Source organism: Nyctereutes procyonoides, unplaced genomic scaffold, assembly GCF_905146905.1.
Source record: "Nyctereutes procyonoides isolate TBG_1078 unplaced genomic scaffold, NYPRO_anot_genome, whole genome shotgun sequence".
In the NCBI taxonomy this organism is placed as follows: Eukaryota; Metazoa; Chordata; class Mammalia; order Carnivora; family Canidae; genus Nyctereutes; species Nyctereutes procyonoides.
Genome location: NW_026575146.1, coordinates 34,431,684 through 34,458,428, shown reverse-complemented (window position 1 = coordinate 34,458,428; position 26,745 = coordinate 34,431,684). Strand labels below are relative to the sequence as shown.

The 26,745-nt window shown below is 45.0% G+C and overlaps 1 protein-coding gene across 2 annotated transcripts in view; it reads left to right on the top strand.

The window, feature by feature from the left end:
• ARHGAP18 (Rho GTPase activating protein 18) overlaps positions 1 to 26,745 on the top strand; it is a 120,146-nt gene that overhangs the window by 44,861 nt on the left and 48,540 nt on the right. For both annotated transcript variants that reach the window (XM_055310765.1, XM_055310766.1), the window contains 3 exons: positions 17,143 to 17,336; positions 20,430 to 20,665; positions 24,409 to 24,472. In XM_055310765.1, the coding sequence (XP_055166740.1) occupies positions 17,143 to 17,336; positions 20,430 to 20,665; positions 24,409 to 24,472 (494 nt within the window). The remainder of the gene's footprint in view (positions 1 to 17,142; positions 17,337 to 20,429; positions 20,666 to 24,408; positions 24,473 to 26,745) is intronic.

Here is a 26,745-nt window from a genome sequence, read left to right as displayed (position 1 = left end):
AGGGAAAAATAAGTATCGACAAAAGAGTATCTGTTGCCTATCTTTATTGCCCTGCTGATAAAGTGGAAGAGTAATGTGCGTTCAGTGCAGGGTGCTTGGTTAGCCTGCCCGCCCGCCCGCCCCACGGCCCCGCCACCCGAGTTCCTGCCACCCGAGTTTCTGCCCTGCTGCCCTGCGCATGCTGAGCCCTGAGGCTGGGGGCGGGGCAGCAAGGTTTCTGCAGGGCTTGAACCGGCGCCTTTGTGTGCTACACGGGCGGTGGGTTGTGCGCCTCCTGGGCCCGTGAGTGTGGCGACCCTTAGCAGGCCTTGCTGCTGCTCCTCCTGTGTGGCTGGGCCGCGCGGGGAGAGTGGCCCCTCCCCTCCCCGCGGCTTGGGGACCCCAGGGCCACCCCAGCTCCGATTACGCTACCGTTCGCCTCGCGCTTTCCCAGGACAGGTTTCAAAGGCTTCGGCACATGGAGACCAAGAGCCCAGGTGTCACTTCGCCAGCCCGAAGGCGAGGAGGACAGTGGTGAGGACAGTGGGGAGCACCTCGTCTTACTGCGGAGGTTATTGTTCCTGGCGAACGAGCCAAGCTGCCTTTCTTCCCCCCACGGAGTGAGCGCACGGCAGGACGGTGGAGGCTTCCCTGCCGTTTCCAGTCAGGGTGCAGCGACGTCTCCCCGTCTGGCCACTGTGGGCCCCTCGCTCTCTGTCGGACCCGGCTGAGCTGGCATTGAAGGCCGGGGCCAGGCACAGGCGGGTGAGTCCTGTCTCCAGGCGGATGTGTGGCAGCGTCCCGGTGTGTCCCAGCGACCTTCCCCGCAGGTCGCCACCTGATGCCCCCGGTGGGTCGGGGCTCGCCCTGGAGCGGAACACCCCGACACCCGGCTGGAGCCCCATGGAAGGGGGAGGCCCACGGACTCACAGGGCACCCACATCCTGGTGAGCAGAGTGTGTCCCGGGGAGCGGGCGCCGTGCCCACATCCCCCAGCGGCCTGTCCCTGTGGGCTGTGCGTTCACTGCCTGCCCGCTGGTGCTCACGGGCCCTGTCTCCCACGGAGCAGCTCGGCTTGCTTCTGTGACCCGCGGGAAGACCACGTTTAAAAAACAAACAAACATAATCTAAGGCTTTTACGTGGGATGGAAATGACACACGGTCCATATTGGTCATTTGGCATCTGCACGAAGCGTTTGGAGGGTCCCAGGCCTCAGGGAGCCCCAGCTCATACAGGTCTTCGGGGCAGGGTCTGGGCCTTCCAGGCGTGTGTGGGGCGAGGCCCGGGCCCTCTGGGCGAGTGTGGGGTGAGCCTCGGGCCTTCTGGGCGAGTGTGGGGTGACCCCCGGGCCCTCTGGGCGAGTGTAGGGAAGGCCTAGGCCTTCTGGGCGAGTGTGGGGTGAGCCTGGGCCCTCTGAGCCAGTGTGGGGAAGGCCTAGGCCCTCTGAGCGTGTGTGGGGTGAGCCCCGGGCCCTCTGGGCGAGTGTGGGGTGATCCCCAGTCTGTCTGGGCGAGTGAGCGGCAGCGGCAGTGTCACCTGGGAAATAAGACACACAGGCGCACTTGGTGGCCTTGAAATCAGCTCTGCACAGCTGTGGGGTCTTAGCAAACTTTCAGGAAAGTCCTTTGCGGGTGAGACAGGCTGAAGTAGTGGGGATGGGCTGAGGGTGGGGAAGGAACATTCTTTATGCTCCTGCCATGGGAGGGTTTGGAGGCAGTAATCAGCCTGAGCTCACTCCCGATTTGAACCGTAGGCGGTGGCAACTGGAAATCTCCTAAGGGGACCGGTCTGGTTCCCAGGCCCCCGTTACCCAGCGTGGACAGAGGTGTGCGGAGGTGCGGTGGGATCTGGGGAGGCCAGCCTGGATCCCGGCCTTCGGGTTCTAGAACTCACTCCGTCCAGTCCCATCGCGACCGTAACGTTGCCATTTCTGTCTCCACTCACATCATATTTGCTTTTCTACAAATTCGTTCGTTCAGTGTTTTGGAATATTAAGGGACATTAGTATGATTTTATTTTCTTAATTATAAATAGAGATATTTGTAGCTTTAATGGGGCTTCACCATTGTGGTTCTTTATTTTTAAAGGTTTTGTTTCCTTTTTCTCTTCTTTCTCGTCTTTGTGCAGGTTCAGTTTTTATTAAATGGACTTAACAAGAGGGAACCATTGTTTGCTTTTATGTCGATTATTTTAATTCCAAACTTGTGACCACTTCCTCAGCACACGGCTTCTCTTACCCTATTTAAAGTTCTGTTTTCTGTACACGTCCACCCCCCCTAGTTTTAAGTCACGTATATCCTGTGGACATCTAAAATCATCCTCCCTTGGTCAGTACCTCTTTTGGGAGTTCCTGATCTCAATATTCTTTTTCTTTTTTTTTTAGATTTTATTTATTTGAGAGAGGGTGCATGCATAGGAGGAGGACCGGAGGGAGGGGGACATGCAGGGTCCCTGCTGAGCATAGAGCATGTTGGGTTCCAAGTGGGGCTCCATCCCAGGACCCCGAGGTGATGACCTGCGCTGAAGTCAGACACTTCACCAGCCACCCGGGCGTCCTTCAATTTTCAAATATCCCAGCAGTTCTTCTCTAAGTTGTTGTGCATGGAAGATACCTGGGAATCGTAGTAAAATGCAGACTGGGGTTCAGCAGGCCTAGGGGCTGGAGACTCTGCCTTCCTGAGCTTGGTGCCACTGCTGCTGGCACAGGGAGCACACTTTGTGACCAAGGACCTCTGAGAAGGGTATACAGGTGAAGCCAGAGAATGTCCTGTGAGCCGTGGGCAGCCTGATGTCCTCCAGGGTCTCTGATGGGTCAGACTCAGCAGGTGTTCTCTTCAAGCCTGCCCTTTGCCCTGTAATCTCTGTCTCAGGGACAGCGTCTGCCTGCCCGTTGAAGAACAAACTATGCAGTTATCTTGCTTTCTTCTGTTTCCTCCATCCACTTGGTGTAACTCGGAGTTTGCTTGGCAAAGGCTTCTTGACTTTGTCCTCTCACTTCTTTTCTACCTGTGCCCTCGGGATTCAAACCCGAACCCGGCTCTCAGGGATCCCCTGGCTCCAGAGCGCTGTAGCCCCGGGGAGGCTGTCTCCGTATTTCACTTCTCGAACTTCATTTCCTAGACACTGATTTGGTAGTGACGTGTCCTTGTTGACGAACCTTCCACGGTTGCATTCGAGCGTCTTGGTGGGACATGCAACATCCAGCACAATTGGCTCTGGGCTTTTTGCCCCCAGTGCCTAACACACCGCTCCCCCCGCCCCAACCCTTCCAACTGGTTGTTCCTCCCTTGAAGCCGGGGCAGTCTGTCTACATCAGTTTACTCAGTTTCCCTGGGCTCACTCTATAGGCTTCTGTTGCTCTGTTTTATGGTTTCCACTGCCCTGGACGCCTTTCTTGTCATATTTTGCCTAATGAAGTACCAAAGTACCATTTGGCCTTTAAGATCCTGCCCCTATTACTGTTGGGTGAAGCCTTTACCAAGTCATCAGCCTCCAGCTTGCACCTTCCTCAGCCTGTGCTTCCACAGCAATTACCACTCGCGATTGGGAGTTCCTGTTGCATAAGTCTTTGTTGCCTACTAAATTCTAGGATCCACCGTGTCTCAAATACACCTGAATTCTGTAGTTTTGTAGAGTGTGAAGTCGCTTTTCGCTAAATATTTTGAGTCAATGAAAAAATGAACATTCTGTAGACAAACAGGCATGAGCTTTTGCATGTTGGAAGTAGGAGGAGTTACGTCATCTGCGTATATGGGGCTATAGGAAGAGAACCTGCCTCCTGCCTCATTCATTCTGCAGCTGCCCTGGCCATAAGGTAGCCACCCGCCACCTGTGACTAGTGAGCGCTTGAAATACGGCTAGTCCAGACTGAATGTGAACAGAAGTTACAGGAGTTTGAAGACTTAGAATGAGAAAAAGAATAAAAGATCTCAGTAATTTTAATATTGATCACATGTTGTGATGATAATATTTCGGGGTATATTCCGTTAAACCAAGTGTGCTATTACAATTACCTGGTTCTTTTTACTTTTGTTTTTAAAGGTTTTATTTATTTTAGAGAGAGAGCAGGGGAGGGAGCAGAGGGACAAGCAGACTCTGAGCTGAGCTCAGGGCCTGTTGTGAGGCTCGACCCACGACCCTGAGATCATAACCTGAGCTGAAATCGAGTCTGGTGCTTAACCAACTAACCCACCCAGGCACCCTTTTTCCTTCTTTAATAGGCCACCAAAAAATGTTTAAATTAAATTTGAGGCCTGCCCTTCCTTCCTTCCTTCCTTCCTTCCTTCCTTCCTTCCTTCCTTCCTTCCTTCCTTTCTCTCTCTCTCTCTCTCTCTTTCTTTCTTTCTTTCTTTCTTTCTTTCTTTCTTTCTTTCTTTCTTTCTTTCTTTCTTTTTTTTAAGATTTTATTTATTCATGATAGAGAGAGGGAGGCAGAGACCCAGGCAGAGGGAGAAGCAGGTTCCATGCTGGGAGCCCGATGCAGGACTTGATCCCAGGACTCCAGGACCACGCCCTGGGCCAAAGGCAGGTGCTAAACCGCTGAGCCACCCAGGGATCCCCCTGCCTTTTATTTCACATGGATAGCAATGTTGTAAAATAATTTGTCACATTCAAAGTAATACAAGGGAGGTTTCTTACCACGTTCCAATTGTGCTTTCTAAGATTTAGTCAATTATTTAATGTTTACAGTCAAATTTTCAATCATTATGAGTTATTTAGTTAAAAATAAGATGACTTGTGGGTACGTGATTGGCTTCGTTGGTAGAACACGTGACTTTTGATCTCAGGGATTTGAGTTTAAGCCCCATGTTGTGCATAGAGCTTATGTCAAAAAAAAAATACATTTATTTGAAGATACCACCACCGACCACAGTTTTCAGGTTATAGTGTCTTTTGAGAGGGTTCTCTTGATTCTTTAGTGAACTGCCAAGCAAAATCTTAGGGACTTTACCACATTTCATCTATATACGAATGTCACCTATCTATACAAATTCAATGCCTTTTTTTTTTTTGACCATTGTTTATGCAGTGATAATAAATGGAAAGTGAAAGATTTTATTATAAAATTTGGACTCCACATCCTCATCTCTACTGCCAGCGTAGTTTCTCACTACTTGTGCTGGGTCAAAACCCTATGCATTGCGTACTGTCATTAATACCTTCTGCCTAATTAATTCTTCAGCATTTAAAGCTTAAGGATTCTATAAGGTTTTTTTTTTTTTTTAACTTGAGATGCAAAAAAAAAAAATAAAAAAAATAAAAAATAAAAAAAATAAACTTGAGATGCTTAAAGCAGTTGTTTTTCTGATTTTCTGCAGTCATAAAGTACTTTTTCCAGTGTGTTCTTAAATGGATTTCAAATCAAATCAAAGTGAAGCCTCTAAGGTTGAGGGGTGAGTGGGGGACGTCGAGAGGCCCTTCCTCACCGCCTCAGTCGGCCCTGCTTTGGAAAATGGAACACTACAGCAAAGTGGCAGGTTCAATTAAGGCTCTGTATGTGCAAAATCAGTGTGAACAGATTAGAGTTACATAATTCTTAAAATTGAAAGAGACTTGAGGTATTATTCTTCATGTTGTAGAGTGACTTATCTGTGACGCTCACACAAAGAACAGCAGAGCTGGAGTTGGACCAACCTCTGTCTTCCAGTAGAATCTTCTTTCCTGAACTATCCTATGATAGTAATCTAAGAATATTCTTTCTTGGGACATTGCTATGGCCTAGGAGTGATGACATCCCTTCAGGGGGGCAGTAAGAGCCTCTGGGCATAAGGTGAAGTGTGTGTACACGCTCACACACACGCTACGATTCGTGGAGCCATGTCCCAAAGTGAGGGGTAAGTGAATGCTCAGGACGTAGCCAGGGAACGTGTTTCTCTTCTCCACTCTCTTCATAGCTTATTGCAAGTCACTGATTAGGGTTTAAAATGGCACGATGAATTATGCAGAAGCTGTTTCTGCAGGAAGGGCTGTTTGCAGCCCTAATGCGGTGCAGATGGAAAGATCTTCTTTTAATCATTGTTCTCACGGTACTTGGAAGCTTTTTGAGGAATAAGCAGTCAGAAGTGGAAGTGAATGGCCTTCAACAGTGAATGAATTCCTTCTGCAGAGAGGAACTGAAACGTATTTATGATGCAGATGGTTGCTCTGTGTTTGAAGGCTCATCCTTGTCATCTGATATTCATGCTTAGAAGCAGAATGTATCCTGAAATACTTGGTTTTAGATGGTTCCACCTGAGAAATTACTTCTGCTCAGGCTGGCCCAACATGTATTATTATTTCTCTTCAAAAGTGGTTACGAGTATTTAAATGCCAGTTTGCTCCAATCATGAAAATATGCAAATTACCTTTCTCTCTCCCTCTCTCTTTCCCATCCTTAGTTACTACTAAAGAGACTGAATTAGTTAGCATTCCCTTACTTTTATTAGCATAATATTAATGCAAATGATCAGCAAAGGCTTTTTAAAAAAGAAAGCAGAACCATGGAAAGCAATTAATAACAGTGTTCACTTGCCTCGGCCAGGAAGAGAAAACATTTATGATTAGGTTTCCAACTCTGGTATCTGTGCCAAGGACCACCCACATGGGCCTAAAAGGGGTCTTGTTTCTAAAATCAACATCAGCTTGGGGGTTTCAGTTGCAGGGCAAAAAGCCAATCTGAAAAAGGCCGAAAGGGAAATTTTTAGGAGGATATGCAGTTACCTGTAGGTAGTTCTTCACGATTCAGATGCTCTTTAAGCGTGCGTGCTGTAGGATATATTTCTAAGACGTTGATGTTTAAGCTATAGGCAGAGAAAGTAAAGGAATGGTATTCATGGGCCACCCCAATGTATAGGAAGGACTAAAAACTGTTCCCAACAAAGGGGTTAATATAAAGAGGACACTGATTAATTCTTTATTTGCTCAGAGGAAGTGGGCTTAAGTTGGAAATAAATTTGAATCAAATAACAGGAAGACATGGTTGGCCCTGGGGAGAGCTTTATAGAATTAGAATGAGGTATAGCAAGAGACTGGAATCTCCCTGCCTACCTACTCTCACCGCTGCAGCAATTTCTTAACACTTTCTGGCATCTGTGTGTCAGTCTTTGTTTAACTAGAAGTGAGCCCTGCAAACACCTGCTGCTGCCCCCCTCAGAGCACGGGGCCAACGCTGCCTTGTTATTTTTCTACATGTTTTATCTGCACTGTTAGGACATGTGTACTCTCCGGGATCAGAGGTGAAGTCTTATGTTTCTTTGGACACCCACAGGTTTAGGACCTTACAGTTAATGTGGAGTCGGTATTTGTTGACTGAATGTGTGAATCACAGTGATGGCGATCTGTTTATTATTAATAAACAAGAACCCAAACTCTAGAGCATCATTCCACCAAAACACTGGGGTATTGACTTCATTCCAGTCGCACTGTTCTTTTTAGTATCTACTACTTGAAATGGAAAATATATTTCATTGTGTGGATTAATTTCATGATTAAATCATAATCACGGTTTTTAAGAAATAAAGCTTAAATACAGAATTCTGATTGCGATCCATAATGAAGGAAGACCAATGAATAAATGTACGCATTGTTGTTCAGTGGAACTTTTTATTCATAAAGCTCTCGGATTAAGAAATTAACATTCTTGTATTAGAGTGGTTGGCATATGCTTAGAGCTTCACAAGTACTTCTTATAAAAGCTATGCATTTTACTTCATGGAACCTGCTTCAGCAAATAACTCAAGTCTATTATGAGGTGGGAAACACCCTTCCTTTTTTTAAAGATTTATATATTTTTAGAGAGAGAACGTGTGCACAAGTAGGAGGGGGGAGGGAGAGAGAATCTCGAGCACACTCTGTTCTGAGTGCAGAGCTCGACATGGGGCCAGATCTCATGACCCTGATATCATGACCTGAGCCCAAACCAAGAGTCGGTTTCCCTGAAACTGTCGCCAGGCGCCCCAAGGTAGGACTCCTTAGTAGTTGGCCCTCAAACACCTGAGTGGGGGCGGGGGAAGGCAAAGGAAACAAAGAACCAGAAAACAATTCTGAGTCTTGAATCTTCCCTGTAAATTATGTGACAACTTGAGTCTCTGAAGAATAACCCTGGCAAGATAGTAAGGAAGCTCGTCTTGGATGCCGTTGCTCATCCTCACTGTTTTGGTGAACACTGCACAGAAACCGCCTTCTGCCCCGGTGGGACCCATACCTTCTTAATCCTTTCATAGTCTCCCTTTAGAACCTACTCAGACTCCGTCCTGGTCTCTAGTGGCTCTTTTCTCTGTTCTGTAGCCTGTTGGCCAATCTCGTCCACTCTTAGTCTCCTAAGAGACTATGGTTGGTTCTTCTACTCTCTCTTTTCTGGCAAGGAGGGTCGTCGGTACAAGACCTAGCTGGGATGTGAGGTCCTGGGAGCCTTGGCCAGTGCAGATTGCAGGGCTCATGAGGATGATCCAGCAGCTGGCCTTTTGGAAAAAAAAGCAGAAATCAATCAACCTGGATGGTTTCTTTGTGGGGAATGTGTGCAGAAAGGAGAATCCAGGTGTCGAACGATGGGGACAGGAGAGGAGAGCAGGAGGGATGGCAATGGGAGACCAGAGCTGGGAATCCTTGAGCTGAACATTGATTTAGTACCAGTTCTCTACAGAGTGCCAGCAGCCCTGGCCATGTCCAGGAAGGGAACTCTCAAGGGCATCAGCTTCTGGTGGACTTCCTGGCCTGTTCCAAACTCCCGTGTGAAATGACATTTTAGACTCAGATGCCATATTGCTTTTGGTCAAGTGGGCATTTTGCCACCCACGTGAGCAGCAAGTAAACGGTAGGCCAGCATGAGCCTGGTGACAGCAGGAGACTCCGACAGTGCCTTGTTCATATACTTCCAGTTTGGAGGACTTAATCCTCCGACAATTTGATGTGCCTGTGGGGGGCATTTGTACCGGAACTCCGCGTGCCCATAATTCTGCTGGAGGATGTGATAAGGCTAGGAATAACTTTAGTCATGTTTTCTTATTAAATTATTTTTTTTCTTTGCCTTCTGCATTTCCTCTGCTCACCCTCCCAGGGTTCCCTTCATTTCTTCCCATAAAACCCTTAACCCATCCCTCATGGTCACATCAGGTCTCGCTGCCCCCTGAGCCCTGTTCCTGAACTCCAAACAGAGCTCAGTGGCTTTTATTGAAAACACATATGGTGGTGGGATTTTTCTTTTGTTTCCCTTCAAATGTTAGGCTTACGGTCCGTTCCCCCCCAACCCCCCAGCAGTATTTTACAATTAGAAATGACCTTGAGTTCCCCGTGTTCTTATTTTTAGTGTATTGTTCGGGTCTAACCTGCATTCACGTATCTTGAGTTGGGTCAGCTGAGATTCTAAAACATACTAGGGGAAAAAAGAGGTCTTAGATAATCTCATTTAAAGAGGAAGAAATTGCTCTCCAATAGTCACATATTCTACTTTGTAACTGCAGAAGAGCGGTAGAGACATGCCGTGAAAACATTACGGATGAATTGTTTCTAAGCTTGGCTAAATTATTTGATTAGCTGAAAATTATTTCTCCACCCCCTCTATCTCCTCGGCAGAGCTGACTTTCAGCACCTGGCTTATAAAAACACTTCCTGGCCTTCAGTACTTATGGGTGGAACGATATGGTATTTGAAGGTCATTTGGAGCTCTCCATAAAATCACACTTTGCAGCCGAAGTGGAGCAGGTTTCTTCTTTCTTATCCCAGTAGTTGCCATGCTGCTGCTGCTGCTGTTTTCAGTTGTTTCATTACTATTCCTTAGTGTCCTTTTGAAATAATGTATGAATATCCTCTTCCTATTTATTGTATGGAGCATAAACACGGAGATCCTTCCACTTTGAACGTGTTCTTCCAGTGTCTGTGGCCTTTCTTCCGCTGGCTGGTGGAAGGTGGATGCATACTTCCGTGGCCCCCCTGACACATGAAGTGATCTCTCAACCTTATGTCAGCAAATAATCACAAAGGGGCGCCTGGGTGGCTGAATCCATGAAGTGTCCAACTCTTGATTTCTGCTCAGGTCATGATCTCAGGGTCATGAGAGCGCGCCCTGCCTCCGGCCCTGTGCCAGGCGTGGAGCCGGCTTGACGTTCTCTCTCTCCCTATGCATCTGCCCCCACCTGGGCTCATGCTCCTGTTTTCTCTCTCTCTCAAAAAAAATAAAATAAATAAAAAATCAGAAAGAGGCAAGAAGAGTTTAATAATAATGCCCACATTTCTTTCAGATTATGCAGTCTTTAATTATTATCAAAAGGGTTTTCTTTCTTTTTTTTTTTTTTTAAATCCAACTAGCCTGGGCCCCTGTTTTTATTAGCATAGGAAAGTCGATGTGAATATGTATGTGAAAGTCTTTGGAGGGCAAGAGGTCTGCCCATGGGCAGTAAGTAAAACCAGTATCCTATCCAGTACTATTAAACTAAAAGATATTAGTGTTCACAGTCTGGCGTTGTATTAACAGAGATTTCGTCAGTACCTGTCCGAGGAGAGGCTTCGTGTATCAATAGCAGCCTCCTCCATGACGCGGCCCGCCCGCCCCGGGGCCCCAGGGCTCGGTGCTCGGGGGACACTGTCCCCAGGGTACAGAAGGGTCCGGGTGCTCAGCCACCCTCTGCTGCTTCCCTCTGCTGCTTCCGTTTGTTTTGTTGTTGTTTTGAGTCTTTAACTTTTTTTTTAAACCAAGAGAACACAGAGGGAGGGGCGGAGCGAGGTAGACCTTCTGGGAGCTCCCCGACCTCTTCCAGCCGCGGTCCATGGACAGGTGTCCCCGCTCCGCACCTCCCGCGCTGGGATTGATGCGGCCTGATTGCAGATCGTGACTTCCCCTGCACAGTGTCCGGTCACCTGGAATCGTGAATTATAGATCCCGTCATCAGCGCCACTCTTGGTTTCCCTACGTGCAGTGCAAACTGAGGAAGATTGGGGCGTCTGATGCAAAAAAAAAAAAAAAAAAAAAAAAAAAAAAAAGTAAATTCTACGCTTTCTAGTCTATTTGGTATAATAAAATGACTACTGAGGAAGAAGTGAGGACACTAATCTTGGTTCTACTAAGACTTTGGGAAAATTCAACCCTCGGGCCTCATTACCTCATCTAGAAAATGATGGGATAGCTTTGAGTCCCTGGGGTCCAAAACCCTTCTAAAGTGCCTGCTTTGGTAAATATGGCTTTATCTAAAATACACTTGGTCATTATGGTTGAGGGTGAGTTATGGCATAAGAAGTTATTTGGGGATTTTTTTTTTTTTTTTGGTGCATTACAAACAGAACAAGAAAGAAAACAAAAATAGACCTTATTCCGTTTGTCTCCCAACCCACTGGGCTTCTTTCTGTGCACCGGAAGTGAACTTTGGGATAAGGAGCATGCCAGAAAGTGTAGCTCTTTTAGAGAGGATCTTGTGAAAAAAAATAGAGCAAGACCAAATCCCAGCATCCAAAGGACTTCAAGAAAGCAGACTTTAGGCCACACAGGTGCCTCTAGAAGGTGCAGAATGAGCGACACACTGATGTGTATAGCAGCAGGACTCTTGACAGGGTGAGGTCCAGAAGGTAGAGATGGGACCACATAGGTAAATTTGAGTTCAAAGATAAGGTCTTCATTCCAAGTAAATTTGCCTTAAGATGGTTGAAGAGGAGAGATATGCATGAGAAAGGAGTGTTAAGGAAAATGCACATTTTCAAATACCCTGGTCCACAGGGGGGCTCAGCCTCTTATACATGATAAATAAAAGCAAATGATGAAAGACATTGACAAGGCAGGGGTTTTAGAATGACGTTCTATCCTTTGTCATTGAAGTATAAATTAAATATGGTTATATCATTGGAACAAGTCCCAGTTTTGATGAAAGGCTGTAAAACTAAACTAAAATAAACAAAGAAGTAGGTCAAGAGTCACCGGGAAGGCATGGCTGTGTCTTTCAGTAAGGCTTTCTGGAGCGTTGCCCGTAGAATTGAGAAGGGCTTTTTGAGATCCATTAGGTGTTGTTTTTGAGAAATCCTAGAACAGTGGTTTTCAAAGTGTCGTCCTGGAACACCTGCGGGGGAGGGGGGGTTGTCTCAAGACCCTTTTAGGAGTCCAGGAGATCAGAACTGTTTTCATAGGAACACAAAGACGTGATTGGCCTTTTTCAGTCTCATTCTCTCATGAGAACACAGCAGAGTTTCCCAGAGATGACACGATGTGCAGTATCACAAAAGATTGAATGTAGAGGCAGATGTGAGAACCCACGTGTCTTCTATTAGGCCAGGCTTTAAAGACAGTTTCAAAAAATGTAAAACAATGCTACTCATCTCACTACTTTTTTCTTTTTTTTGGTATGGAAAATAGGTCCCCTCCCCCAAAGTAACTTATATTAAGATGTTGATTATTCTTTTTAAATAATTAGTATTTTAATTTTTCTCTCCAATTTTAATAGCTAATAGCGTACATATCAATAGATATAACCTACTTAAGCAAAAGCTCTTTGGGAGTCCTTGAAAATTCTTAAGCGCAGAACAGGTCTTGAGAGCAGCATGTTCAAGCATGGCTGTCCTACAGGTCAAGTATTTTTTCTGAACCTTAGAAGAGGCCAAAGGTGACCTTATTCCAGTGTGGGAGGGGCAGTTATTTATAGTTAGCAGTTTTATAGGTCAGAATGATACTAAGTGGTGTGCCCTCTTAGGGGTTACCCAGGAGGCATTCCTGGAGGCATTCCCGCTTGGTAACTCACAGCACACAAAGCAGTCGAGGCTATTGGTATTTTTCCCATTTTATAGGTAGGAAAAGTCAGAGAAGTCAGATGATTTCTCCAAAATCAAAGAGACAGTTCAGGAGATCCTGAATCGTTTGGTCCTTATGGCACCCAGCCCCAGGTATCTGCATGTCATTTCTCTGCGTTGGTCCTGGGATAAGTCACCCGGCAGCATGTTTCCTTCTAGCAGACCCGGCACCGCCCACCTCCCTGGGAAGAACTGATCATGTTGGACCGATTTACCGTTCTCTAAGCCAGTATAAGTAAGAGGCATGAATGATACCAGTGCATTTGAGATTCACTGACCAGGGGAAAAAAAAATACCAGTGAACGGTATAAAATATACCTGTGGAAAATAGGACAAAGCCCCGCTTTTTGTAAACACAGCATAAGAACCTGCTCGCAAGAAGAAGAAGAAGAAGAAGGAGGAGGAAGAGGAAGAGGAAGAGGAAGAGGAAGAAGAAGAAGAAGAAGAAGAAGAAGAAGAAGGAGGGATGTTCCCTGAAGGCCCATAAGGGTCTGTGAAGTTACTATTTGCTGATGAGGTTGGTGCCCAGGAGGGCAGGCCCGACCATGACTCGGGGGCACGCAGGCCGCACGGGGGCATGGGCCCATGGAAGCCACTTCTTTCAGAGGACAGGGTCCAGTTCTGTTGTCAGAGCTGTACAAGGTGAGAAACGTGACAGTTCCCACAGAGCGGCCCTGGGATGACTGGCACATGGGATTCTGGGGGGCACATAAGAAAAACATAGAACAGTTGTTTGCCCGTGAGTCAGGTGGGATAATTGATAGTTGCCTGGGGGGACAGACCCTGGCGTTTCTTTGATTTCAGCACCGTGTGTTGGCTCGGGTCTTCCGGAAATATAAAATATTTCTGTCGCGTGCGTCGTTGTTATGTCTAGCAGATGTTACTTTATGCTCCGAAACCCAATTTGCAGAACGAACGTGGTATCGTATAACACACCCCTGAGAACAGAAGAGAGAGACTGGTTAACTGGCCTCCTCCCGGGACAGTTGTAAGAAGGACCACACTTCCAGCCCTGCCTGCCCGGAGCTCACAAGTAGAGTGTATTCTAAGAAAAGAAGTGACACATTTATTGATGTAAACTGTAATAGAAAAATGTTCAGCTACATATTTAGAGAAAATGCAGCATCCACGGATCCACGATGCCGGGGAGGACAGTCAACCACTGAATGGCTGCCTCCTCCCTGCTTCCGTGTTCTGACGTTTAAAAAAAGAAAACCTTTTCTTCCAACATTTACCGATGATCCAAAAAAAGAAAAAAATAAAACAAAACCCTCCATTCCATGACTCCATATCATCAGGTCGTTATAAAAAAAAAACAGACCTATTCAGCTTTGAATCTTATTAAAGTAAAAATATTGAGTCTGTTCATTAGCACTAGGCGATTAGACTTTTGCTTTATGCCTGTTTTGAAAGCAGGGCTTGATATAGAAGGTGTATTTACGTAACAATGCTGTTGCTCAACGCCCTTATGGTTTTTCTGCACCCGCTATCTTAATGGAAATTTACTGGAAAATTCTTGCCAGAATAAACACATTCCTTCAGAAGTGAAAAGCTTAACGTACTTTAATTCAACTGCACCTCTTTTCTGCGAGCAGATAAGCCAAGGTATTGGGCACTGGTCGTGAGGCCTCCGCAGGACCCTGGCGTCTCCCGGCGCTGGGGGCGCGGGCAGCAGCCCAAGCTGCAGGGCATCCAGGGCATGAGCACGGCCCGGGGCATCTGCGCTTTTGCCGAAGAACCCGCTGGAACCCTGGGTGTTCTGCAGAAGGCCTTGAAGACGCGAGCCCCGGGCGAGGACAGGCCTCGTGCGTGGGTTGGGCTGCTGGTCCAGGCTACAGCCACAGTTCAGGGTTTTGAGGAGAGCGCTTTCTGTTCACATTTTACTTTAAGCATCAGGAGTGTGGACTCCAAAGCGAGAGGCCTGAAGGCAGGGCCAGGGCCAAGGGCAGGGGCTGATGGGCCACGGATGACATGGGAACAGGATGGCTGGCTGCCTCCCCGGGGACGGAGGACAGCTCCTGGCCTTAGGGCCGGGAGGCGACCAGTGGACAGTGGAGGCCCCAGGAGGGGAATCACGCAAACCTGCCCGGCCTCCTCCTGCCCGCCCTGCCCCGCACCCAACGCGGCCACCCCGCACTTGCCCGGGAGCCGTTGCGGGCCGTCCACTCGCACGGGCAGCGGCGCTGTTGAAGGGCGAGCGTCCCTGAGGGAGGGAAACTGGCCCAGCTTATGACGCGAAGGAGTCGGTCGTGCTGTGTTTACTTGCAGCAACAGGCAGCGAAGTGTTGTGACTTGGCACCTGTGTGTTGGAATTGGGGCCCCTGGGTGGCTCAGTGGCTGAGCGGCTGCCTTTGGCCCAGGGCGTGACCCCGGAGTCCCGGGATCCAGTCCCGCGTCGGGATCCCCGCAGGGGCCTGCTTCTCCCTCTGCCTGGGTCTGCTTCTCTCTTTGTGTCTCATGAATAAGTAAATACAATCTTTAAAAGAAAACAAAAACAAAAACAAAAGCGGTTGGAATTAAACTGCTAGGTCAAATTGACCAGACTTTAGTGACCTTCTCCCTTATGTAGTATTACGTCCTGCTGTTTGAATGATTACGGGAAAGGCCAGTTTAAATGTGAAAATGTTCACAAACCATTAAAGAATTTACGCTTATGGTATTTTTAAATTTTCTTATGTGTAGTGAGAAAACCAATGTAGCAGAAATATTACCTCCTAACATCCTCCTGGGAGATAAAAGAGCAATTTGAAATTAGAATAACAAAAGTTCCCCAGCCATTGTCTCCACTGAAATTACGTTTTTTTGTTTTTGTTTTTTAAAGATTATTTATTTATTTATTTATTTATTTATTTATTCATTCATTCATTCATTCGAGACAGAGAGAGAGAGAGAGAGGCAGAGACACAGGCAGAGGGAGAAGCAGTCTCCATGCAGGGAGCCCAACGTGGGACTCGATCCCAGGACCCCAGGATCACACCCTGGGCGGAAGGCAGCGCTAAACCGCTGAGCCACCTGGGCTGTCCTCAAATTATGTTTTCAAAAAATTGAATGTAAGGAGGAAGTGCCATAACCAAAATTTTTCCTTTTTTAAATAATTAGGGTTTTCTCCCTTCTATCTCAATATAAAAAATAATAAAACAAAAACTTAGTATTTCTGTTATCTATACAATATATATGCATATGTAAGCTTATTTATTATGTCTATTTTTTTTAATTTTTATTTATTTATGATAGTCACAGAGAGAGAGAGAGAGGCAGAGACATAGGCAGAGGGAGAAGCAGGCTCCATGCACCGGGAGCCCGAAGTGGGACTCGATCCCCGGTCTCCAGGATCGCGCCCTGGGCCAAAGGCAGGCGCCAAACCGCTGCACCACCTAGGGATCCCCTATTATAAGGTCTATTAATTCAATCTTAGTAGTAGGTGGGATAGGACATATAAAGAAAAAATCATGGTTAACCTGAAGTCATACAAAAACCTTCATTTGTCAACTTATTCTTTTCTTCATAGATAATATTTGAGATAAGGGTTTAAGAGGTAATTCCTAGCAATGTATTCAGAATTGCCAATAAATGTTTTTTCCCCAGTAACTGAAATTTTACCATTTATAAAATTTTACCATTTATAAAATTTTACCATTTATATAACCTTTATAAATAAAGGTTAAAAGTTGCCTTCTATAGTAGAGTGTAACAGCAAACTTAATATGTTATTCTTCTATTTATGTTTTGGTTCCAAAAATAAAAATGAAGTTCAAATAGTATCTCATTTATTGATTGCAGATATTTGCTGTATAAGGGCTGACGGAGTTTTGTTTGCAGATATAAATGACAAATATGAGATACTGTCTAAAAGTCTCAATTAACTGATAGCCTCTGATAAAGATTTATATTTATTTATTTATTTAAACATTGTATTTATTTATTATGAAAGACACACAGAGAGAGAGAGGCAGAGAGAGGCACAGGCAGAGGGAGAAGCAGGCTCCCTATAGGGAGCCCGATGCAGGACTCGATCCCAGGACCCCGGGGGCACGCCCTGAGCCAAAGGCAGATGCTCAACCACTGAGCCACCCAGGCGGAGCCCTCATCAAGATTTAATCTGTTGCTTTTTAGGAACACTTTGAGGTTTAAAAGAAGTCTTGCAATAACTTACATGAAATGGAAAGGAAAAATAGTTTATCACACCACTATTTTTTTTAACCAGTATTTGTTTTTTGATAGTGAAACTCCTTGTTCATCCTACAAACATATTATAATGACTAGTATCTCAAGTTAAATAGCTTCAAAACACACATCTCTTTATTCTTTTTTAAGAGGAACTTACAGAGTTTCCAAATTGTTCACTTAGTACTGTGTTGTTTTAGAAATTGTGCTACTTCCTCATGTATTAAAATGAATCATGTTTTCTTTTGACTTTATAGCCATAAATATGGCCAGTGCACGATGAACCAGGAGATCACCAAAGTCACCGAAAAGCCTCCATTTGACCGATCAGGTTCTCAGGATTCTCTGGATGAACTCTCTATGGAGGACTACTGGACGGAAGTAGAAAATATCAAGAAATCTAGTGAGAACAGACAAGATCAAGAGGTGGTGGTTGTCAACGAGCCTGATGGTAATAACTCACTGAATAAAACTTCTGTCTGTTTGTATATGTGTTTGTGGGAGATGACCCCCTGGGAAGGAAGAGGACAGCCGCAACAACGAAAATTAGGATAGGACAACTGAGATAGGATAATGCTCGTTGGCCTTTCAGCTTGAAAAGTACTTGTTGGCAGCGTATTCCTGGATGCAGCTGCCACATTTCGGTAGCATGAGTTAAGTTCACCGAGTCTGAGATGGGGCTAGAATCTTGTTGGCTAGGCTTAGTGTCATGGACTCCTAGGATGAGATGTGATCTTTGAAGTGATCTAAGCTTCCTTCTGTGGTAGCCACATGGCTCTTGTGCTCACTGCTTTGCAGTGATGCCGTGTTTCCATGGGTCAGTCAGCTTGAGCTGTCTGGATGTTCTTCATTTTATTGATTTGAAATCTGCCGTCATCTACCTTGGACATGGTTTTTGCCTTTTGGAAGAACATTGCAAGGCTACTCTACATTTACGGGATAACCTTTCAGATGTTTGAAGATGCTTGTCTTGTTCCTCACCGTGTTCTTCTGGAAAGAAAAAGTGATTTACCTAAGCCAGTCCTCATGGTGGTTTTCAGACCTACCTCAGCCCTGGTCTTCTCTGTGCGAGTATACGAGGCTGGATAGCTGGCCTGGGGGTATGCATTTGGACAGTGTAGGATGGCATTAGTGTTTTCAGCCTCCATATTTGCTTCTGTCTTATATTTGGTCCATAAATTGTCTCCAGTTTCTTTCCAGCTATATATACTTCCCCACACTCTGTATTGTTATAGTTGATATTATAGAAGAAACATTTTTTTTTCCTTCAAATTAATACTTTCTCTTTCCATCTCATAAATTCAAGCGGTCACCAAGCTTTTGATGACCAATTCTGGCATCTATATATTAGCTTCTTTTCCTTCTTCTTCTTCTTCTTATTAAAAATTACATTAAAAAAATTCCAAGTAGGCTCCATGCCCAGAGTGGGCCTTGATCAAGAGTCACATGCTCTGCTGACTGAGCCAGCCAGGTTCCCCATTTTAACTCTCTCTGTCTTGTGCCACCCATAGATTTTTAAGTATGTTTTGGGGATGTCAAATGATCCAGATGCTGAAAGAATAATGACAGTCAGTGCCTCCTGACCCACTATACTGATCTCCTTCCCAACAGAGGACTTCTTAAAGGCAATGACTTGGCCCTGTGCTGTTAAACAGCAGAATCTACATAGGTTTTTTTTCCCCTTGCTATGACGTTTTTTGAAAAATCTACCAATAATACTTTAAAGAGAAAAACTGGAGATTTTTCTTAACGTTTCTTAGATTTGTAAGATTAACACGAACTCGGTCTTTTGTTTGGGCCCTCCTTTATTTTGCTCTCATTCTTTCTCACGTTACCAGTAAAATCGGGCTTGCTTGCCATAATCAGCGTACGGCCCACATTTCCTGTCTCAGTGTTTCAAGATGGAAGCAGCAGACCAGTGGTCCTGCTGAATAAGGAGAAGATACTCGTCAGAAAATAGCGTTCAAGCCTGATCCGTAGCCATGTGTCCTTGTCTATTTCATAATTTTCCAAGACTAAAATGAGTTTATAGATAGTTGCTCCTAATGTGATTATGGAGAAGAACTGAGAAGGTTCCTAACATGCCCACGTCTGTTCTTTGGCTTTAAGCGGTTTGAGGTTCACCCCTACTTTTTAGTGGATCGAGCGACTCTGTTTTCAGATATTGTTTACTTATCGTGTCAATATCTGCTTCTTTTCCCTGGGAAATTGGTTTTCTACACGTATGCGGAGTCCTACCTTAACAGCATTGATAGTAAGGGCAGACTTTTTATGTCAGTAAACAGGTTTTATGGCCCAGCATGCAGAGTGCCTGGCACTACATTATGTTTCTTAAAACCGAGGATTTTTTTCTTTTTTAGAGAATTTTGCTGATTCTTATTTATTTATTTATTTATTTATTTATTTATTTATTTATTTATGATAGTCACAGAGACAGAGAAAGAGAGAGAGGCAGAGACACAGGCAGAGGGAGAAGCAGGCTCCATGCACCGGGAGCCCGACGTGGGATTTGATCCTGGGTCTCCAGGATCACGCCCTGGGCCAAAGGCAGGCGCTAAACCACTGCGCCACCCAGGGATCCCCAAAAACCGAGGATGTTAATACTAGATTTCTGCCGTCGAGGAGCTTATACAATGTTGAAGGATACGCAGGCTCTTCCCATGTGGCCTTCCCTCATGCGGAGCAGCCAGGACAGCTCTGCTCTACGTTACGGATGAGAAAACGGAGTAGGCTTGAGGCCAAGTGACTGGTCCAATGTGATGGGGCTGTCAAGGAAGAGAAACGAAGCGTTGACGAAGGGTTTTTGGGTCTCAAGTCATTGGTCTTTCACTTTCCTCTATAATCTTACTGCTTGGAGGGAATCGATTCTTGTTATCTTTCTGTTTTTCTGTAATTTTCATAGAACTTACACAATATTTGCCTTACTGTTTACTTTGTACTTTTAGCGTTTTGAATTGATATTATGTAATTAATTTCCTATTATATATATATATATATTTAATTGTAAAAAACACGAAAGGGGGTTGAAAACTTAATTTGCAGTTGGTTAGTTCTTGATGCCTGTATGCTCTTTATCCTTTGCCATACTCCGTGGCAGCTACGGTGAACGGAGAAAACAAGCCTTTTCATCAGTTAGTGTTGGACTCTGGGGCACTGATGAATTCAAGCCAAGAAACGGGTCTTTAAGTCCAGCGTTAACTTCCTTCTGTAACTTGATGGAAGTAAGTTATCTTTTCATTGCTTGCTCATCTCAAGAAAGGGAGCAGTACTATCTTCCCCTAGTTAACCTGCAGGGACATTATCGATGTTAATCACATCTGCAGTCATTTAAAGTTTTTAATTGCGTTTATATGAAATGGATCTAAAATTTGATATCTTTGTGGCTGGATTTTATGGCAGTTGTCCAAATTTCAGATAATGACTTAGCACGGCAGTTTGATTTCGGTAGAAGAATGTCAGTAAGCGTGTTTGAAACACTGGAAAAAAAATGCAAAAGTTTTCATATTTTGTGATCTTTCAACTACATTTTTCTCTACTGTTTCAGAGGGAGAACTGGAAGAAGAATGGCTCAAGGAGGCTGGTTTGTCCAATCTCTTTGGAGAATCTGCTGGAGATCCCCAAGAAAGCATGGTGTTTTTGTCAACATTGACCCGGACCCAGGCAGCAGCTGTTCAGAAACGGGTAGAGACAGTCTCCCAGACCTTGAGGAAAAAAAACAAACAGTACCAGATTCCTGACGTCAGAGACATATTTGCTCAACAGAGAGAGTCTAAAGAAAAAGTAGGTTTTCTTCTTTTTTTGATGTTAAAGCAACGGAATGATTGCCTTGAATTGATTGGACCAATCCAGCTTATTAATTCAGATCATTAAAATCCCAACGAGCACTTGTATACCAGCCACTAAAGCCTGGTGCTGGCAGGGATCCAGACAGACCCAGTCCCTGTCCTTCTAGAACCTACACCGCGGGGGCAGAAAATAAAACAAGTTAGAATTCAGTGTGATAATCTCTGTGTTAGGTTTCCTTGCAGCGTTAGGCATGGCCCTGACCCTCAGAACATGTGACTCCCAGTTGTTACTTACAGAAAAATGGGAGGTAAGAGATTCTTCTGCATTTATTAACTTCTGCAGGAATATTTGCTTTTCCTGAGGCTCATTTGGGGATCAATCGAAGTGGGGGGAGTGCGATGAGGGAGCTAGCCGTAGTATAATTAGAAAGCAGGAACCCTGAAATATGAAATAACTTCCCCTTTGTGTCTAGTGCTTAACACAGTGCCTAGCACCTAGAAGATTTGAGTAAATATTTGTCAAGATGATTAATTAATTATGAAAGCTGTTGGAATCTGGGAGAGACGGTGGGACTGGAGGATCAAGGGATAGCAGGGTAGGCGTGGTGAAAGTGAGAGACCTCTGCGGCCTCGAACACCCCCGTGGTGGGCTGCTTGTTACTCATCCATGAGGACAGAAGGAGCTTGCGCGAAAGGTAGATTAATATGGTCTCTTCCTCTATCAGGAAGATCTTGCTTCCAAAAAAAAAAAAAAGTTGGCTGAACTATATGGCATTCTTAGGGTTAAAGTTGATTTACATTCTGGATTATTCTCAGGTGTACTGAGTAGTCCTGGCCTAGAAGGCCCAGGAGGGTTGTTGGGACGAGAACAAACCAACGGAATCCTGAACAGTGATGACGGTAGTGATAATCACTGCCACCACTGATGAACGCTTACTGTGCTAACTACTTTCCCTGCGTTATCTAATTTAATCCTTGCAGCTGTCCTATGAGTAAGGAGGTATTACTGTTTTCATTCTATGGCTGAGGCTCATAGACTTTAAGTAACTTGCTCAATGTCCCATAGACAGTAAACCCAAATTTGTGTGACTTCGAAGTATGTGCTTTTAACCACGATGTATCCTGCTATATTTGGGTTTCCATGTAAGATTCTGATACTAAGTGATCCGGACATGAGATTCCGTATTGATCATGACTGAAGGGTAGCAAAAATCCTCTGATTCCAAAAAAAAAAAAAAAAAAAGAGCGATAGAGATAACTTGTATTTAAGGTATCTTTCTATCATGTAGAGGTTTTTTTTGTGTGTCTGTGTTTTATAGACATTTTATTCTTCCGAGAAATACTTAATAGCTTCAGATTGCTACTCTATTTGCGTGGGCAACTGTGGATCAAATCCAGTCTATTTGATGGGAGTTTTAGGGTCACTGGATTGCTGTGGGCAGGTCTCTTGCTGCTGTGAGGCAGTTAAACCTTGCTTACCACCCAGTGGTTATTTGGGACAGCCACTGAAGTCGAAGGCCTGGACTAGGTTTCCAGATCAGATGTAGGAAAATGAATGGTGAGGAAATACAGTATTATGACATTTCCTTCCCAATTAAAGAACTCTCCCTGAGGGAGTTAAGAGGAAGTAAAATGGGGGAGGGGGAGGGAACTGAGCCTAAGCAAAATATCTACTGTGGGACTCCTGCCAGGCTCCAAGAGGATGTTGCTGCTCAGTTCGAGGAGCAGCATTTTCCAGCGAATCCTTGGTAATATCTAAGCCACATGGTTTGATTCCAAGGTAATCTGTGGATTGTATCATCTGATGGCACCATTAACAGAGAACTAGCACGAGCGAATTAGAATAGCGTTAGCTTGCTTACACTGCATGCCTTTAATTGGAACCCTGCCACCCATTAGAAATACGTCCCCATTCCTCAAGGGAACATGGAGCAGCCACTTCACTTGCAGTTCTTTTGTCCTCAAACAAGTACAGATTCGGCTCTTGCATTTTAAATGCTTCCTCACGAAGCCCTCGCTGACTCTGGGCAACACGATACAGACGGGAGTACCACCTTCACAGTTATCGTCACTTGCTAAGGAAAACAGTTCTGACCACAGGCCCCCAGATGTGTGTTTGTGCGGAAGATCAGCGCGGCTCAGTGTGCCCATGGTTAGGGGGAGGGCTAGCTTGTGGGTGAGGAGACCTCCGCGTGCTTCTGTGATTGAGTGGTGGCTCTGCACTGTCCTGAGCTGTCTGCCTCTAGGGGCTGCACTGGTGGCCTCTATGTCTGCTCCAGGGCCTTCTGGACCCTTCCTACCCTGCAGGTGAAGGGGAGAGCCCTTCTGGCTAACGGCATGAGGTCAGAGGTGGGATTTGTCATCCTTTCAAACACTTTATTTGAATAGAGATGAAAAGCCAATAGAGTATGATTTAAAGAAAAAAGAAAAAGATTCTTTCAGACCCCTGTGTATGATTGATTGAGGCTCCCCTTCCTGATTCCTAAATTCCTTCCAAAGACTTCCTCGGAAGGAGGAAGTGTTACCTGGCCACTTACCGGTTCTACTATGTTCCACTATGTCTATAAACCTGCGGAGGACTACAGGTTTTACAGTTTTCAGGTGTCCCTGCCCCCCGCCCGCCTCCCTCAAACCTCTTGGAAAGAGAGTTCCTTTGATTATCTGAGCTCATAGTACCTGCTTGGTCATTTAGTTTTAATTTATCTCACATTTATTACTAAGGGCTTTCTTTTTTTTTTTAATTTGAAGAATTTTGATTTTATTACCTACATGTCAGCTTGAAATTTTGTTTTATAACAGTGTTATCGAAATATAATTCACATCCCATCTCATTCACCCATTTAAAGTCTACAATTCAGTGATTTTTAGTATATTCACAGATTTATAACCATCACTGCAGTCAGTTTTGGCACATTTTCATTATCCCCCAAAGGAAGCCCATTAGCTCTCGTTCCTGTATTCCCCTCCTCTCCTCGAGCAACCACAGGTCCACTTTGTGTCTCTCTAGGATTCGCCTATTCTGGACATTTCATAGTAAGGAAGGAATCCTATCCTGTGACTCGTTCCTTTACGTGTATAGGAACATATAACGTGTTCAAGGTTCATGCACGTTGTAGTCTGTACCCAGGACCCCAGTTCTTTTTATTGCTGAGTAATATTTCATCGTGTGGATAGACCACATTTTGTGTATCTACCCTGTTACTGGATAGTACCAGTTTTTTTTAAGTTTGTCTTTACCCCTCAACTACATAGTGGTGTACTTGATGGCAAGGACCCCCCCCTTTTTTAAAAGAATTATTTATTAAAAAAAAAAGATGCATTTATTAGAGAGAGAGTGGGGGGAAGAACTGAGGGAGATGGTGAAAGTATCCTCAAGCAGATGCCCCACTGAGCACAGGGCCTGACAGGCTGACCCGGGGCTCCGTGGACCCCAGGACCCTGAGGTCATGACCTGAGCGGAAATCCAGAGTCAGGCACTTATTAGCCAGCCAAGCCACCTAGGCAGCCCGGATGGCAACCCCACAGGGCTGAGTATTGTGTCTTACACGCCGGCCGACAATCCGATATTTGTGGGATGATTACTTATTTGTTGATTATAGCTGCAGTACTTCTTTTCTGTGGTGGTTGTAATTCTGCGTGTGTTTCTTATACTCTGAAGGTTAGTAATGGAATTATTTACAATATCATTTCTCCGGTTGTGAGTTGGAGATGACTCAATGGCCCACTTTCTATCTTTAGGCTCCAGATGGCACCGACTTACAGTCAGTCAGAACAGATGAAAACAAACATCAAGGAAAAGATGGTATGTTGGACCTGTTCTTTTGTGTTTTCCTGTATATTAGCACTGCAAACAGATACAACCTTTTAAAACATTCACCTTCAAATCTAGTAAGCCAATGATTAAAACGCTGATAGAAAGTGCCCAAGTAGATAATTACATAAGGCTGGGAATATAGTGGGTCTTTTTTTTTTGTCGTTGTTGTTGTTAATGTTTGTGTTTCTCTGTCCTAACATCTCTGTGCATGGTCCGTTTCCCCAAATGTTTACCTAATTTAACTTACTCAGGAACTGTACATAGGAGCTACTGTTTGGAACCCATTTTACAGATGAGAATACAGAGGTTTACAGAGAGGAAGTCACCTGCCCAAGGCCATACAGCTGCTAAGTGGAGCCAGAGATGTTGGAACTTCATTCTGAAATCATAAGTTCTTAATTCAGAAATGGATTCTTTTTCAGAAAGCCTGTAAAAGCGTAAAAACTCAGGGTCTTGGGGGAGCAATTCATTATAATTCTTTTCATCCTTTTTCTCCTCTATACCTGTTACTTCAGAAATGGATTAGAAATTCATGGCACGGAATGAAAATAAGTATTAAGGCTTCATTAGCACTTAATCAAGAAAGAATTTATAGCTTTTCCCCCTTATTTGCAAAAAGGAAAAAATACTCCAAATGAAGCTTAAAAATCTAATCCTTACTGTTGTTATTTAAAAACCATTGCAGGGGTGCTCTGTGGCTGCCAGATTCCAGCTCAGGGACTTGTCCCTTTGTTTTGTTTATGTTCTTAAGACCTGGCACCTGCAGGGCTCCTGCGGGGCTTCTGCCATTAATAGTGTTGCATTAGGAATGGAAGCCGTGGGGGGCGTAAGAGGCCGCGAGTGGGGGGCTGGGGAGCATTTCCACCTTCGCATCACAGTCCGGTTGTCCAAGGTTACCTGTGAGGTTTTGGAGTCTCGGGACATCGGTGCCTCTATCTTTCCTCCCTTCCTTCTCTGGGAACTTGTGTCCTGCGCCCCTGCCTTTATAAATGCGTAAGTAAGTGGGTGCCTAGCGTGTACACGCGCACGTCTGTAATTCCTACCCACGGAAGCACCTGCTGTTGTGTCGAGGCTTCTTAAGTTATATATGCAGTTTTCTATCAGAATGAAATGAGGGCTTGGCGCTTCTGCGGATGGCGAGCACGGGGTGGCACGTGGCGGGGCCCCGCAGGGCTGTCACGGAGAGGGGGGGGGATGGATGAGCCTTTCATGCCCTGGCAGTGGCTCAATGAAGACTGAGGAGCGCAGCGTCCCCCCTGCCGGTTCCCTCCCTCACCAGGGGGCTGCAGGCCCTGTAAAGGAATTCTGGAAGGCCGGGTCACTGAGGAGTCCTTTCCATGCCCGGTGCCACTGCGCGGAACCCAGCCTCCGGGCACCAGGCCTTACCTGGCCTTACCTCAGGCCTTACCTGGCGCCCGTGGCGGGCAGTGCCGTAGCCTGATAGAGACTTAGCCGCTGCCACCTAAACACTGGCGGCTCGGGGGGCGTGGGAAAGCCTCGTCTGGGGTTCCGAGCGGAGCACTCTCCGGTGGCACCCGAGGGTGCGGGCCGCCTCGCCTCATAGGTGTTTTCCTGCACTTGGGTTTTTATGTATGTTCAACAGAAGGTATTTATCCTAAATGAAAAAGTCACAAAAGTCCTAACATTGCAAGGGCTGTCGTATCTCACATTAATTAATCTGCCAATTATTGCTCTTTTCATCAAGTTATAAAACTATGGATGTCAATGGCCTATCATTTTTTATGAAAACACTTAGAAATGTTAATAATGCCCACATCATTTTTAAGACTTTCATGTTAATATGCATATTTACTTAATTTTTCTTGATTTCTGTGGAAGAGGGATAATTCTTTTTAAAAATAAAGGCACTTTGTGGGTATTTTGAACAGCTGAAAACCTTTAAGGAGTTGTGTAAAATATTTATGACACAGTGCCGTTGTTCACTTCAAAACCAAAGGAGAATTATGCTATTTAGAACAAAGATATTATGCTCTTTACACTTTAGGACTTTAAGAGTAAAAAAAAAGGGTTATCTCAGAATTCCCTGTTAGCTTTTTGCTATGAGCATAGATCATTGATTCATAGATATTTTCATGAGCCAATTAACCACTCATTTCTTGTAGCACTGCCTCTCTATCTCCCCTGAAACTGTTTTTCCTGCTATCTACCTTAATTGACTTACCATTTGAACCCTTAGGTTGTATGCTCCAGGTTTTTACAATTTTTGCCACATTTTGGAAGAATTTAATGTATTTTAAATA